The 799-nt window shown below is 69.1% G+C and overlaps 1 protein-coding gene across 1 annotated transcript in view; it reads right to left on the minus strand.

Moving 5' to 3' along the window:
• The window catches only part of H696_02180 (hypothetical protein), a gene marked incomplete at both ends in the record, with an annotated part of 1,692 nt that extends 948 nt beyond the window's left edge, over positions 1-744 (minus strand). The window contains one exon of the mRNA XM_009496078.1: positions 95-744. Coding sequence (XP_009494353.1) covers positions 95-744 — 650 coding nt within the window. The remainder of the gene's footprint in view (positions 1-94) is intronic.
• Between the last annotated feature and the right edge of the window lie 55 nt (positions 745-799).

Raw genomic sequence — 799 nt, forward strand, 5'->3', positions numbered from 1 at the left:
AGAGGGAGAGAGAGAGAGAGAGACAAAGAAAGAAAGAAAGAGGGGGACGGGTGGAAAAAAGGACGGGATCACAGCCCGAAGAAACCACACGCACTCCTCGGTCAAGGCCACACGCGAAGGGATGTCCGTCCGGAGGAGCTCGGCCTCCGGGATGGCGTTGAGGGCCGCATCGGCGGCGATCCAGTGACCGGGCTTCCGAGCCGCGGCCGCGGACACCACACCGCGCAGCTTCACCAGCGACCGGTGCAGGGTCGCCGTGTCGCCATCCAGCAGGGCCTGGCGCGCGCGCTTCGCATAGAGCCCCACATCGCGGATGGCACCCAGCGAGCGGACCTCCGCCACCAGATGCCCGGACAGGGCCTCCAGCTGCTGCTGACGGCTGGTCACCTCGGCCAGGGCCAGATCCGTGCGGTTGAGCCGCGCCCGAATGGACCCGGCAATGCGGGACAGATTCTCGCTGGCCCGCTCGCGGGCCATGTTGAACACCACCTGCCGCGACTCGTCCACATACTGGGACACCTCCTCGGCCAGGCGCTCGGCCAGGCGCTGATCGAAGGCCCCCTGCAGGGCATTGAACTCCCGCAACAGGGCCGCCAGCTCGTCCCGGTGGCTGGCCGACATGGTGGCCAGCTCCTGCCGCAGGCGATCATTGTCCTGGAGCAGGGCCGCCAGGTGCTCCAGCACCAGGCCCATGCCCGGCTGGTCGCCGGCCTGCGCCAGCCCCATCTCCACGGCCGTGTGCATGGCGTGAATGAGGGTCGACGGGTCGGCCAGGATGGCGGCCTGCTCGGCGGCGGCC

This window comes from Fonticula alba (genome assembly GCF_000388065.1).
Source record: "Fonticula alba strain ATCC 38817 unplaced genomic scaffold supercont2.3, whole genome shotgun sequence".
NCBI classification, from domain to species: domain Eukaryota; order Rotosphaerida; family Fonticulaceae; genus Fonticula; species Fonticula alba.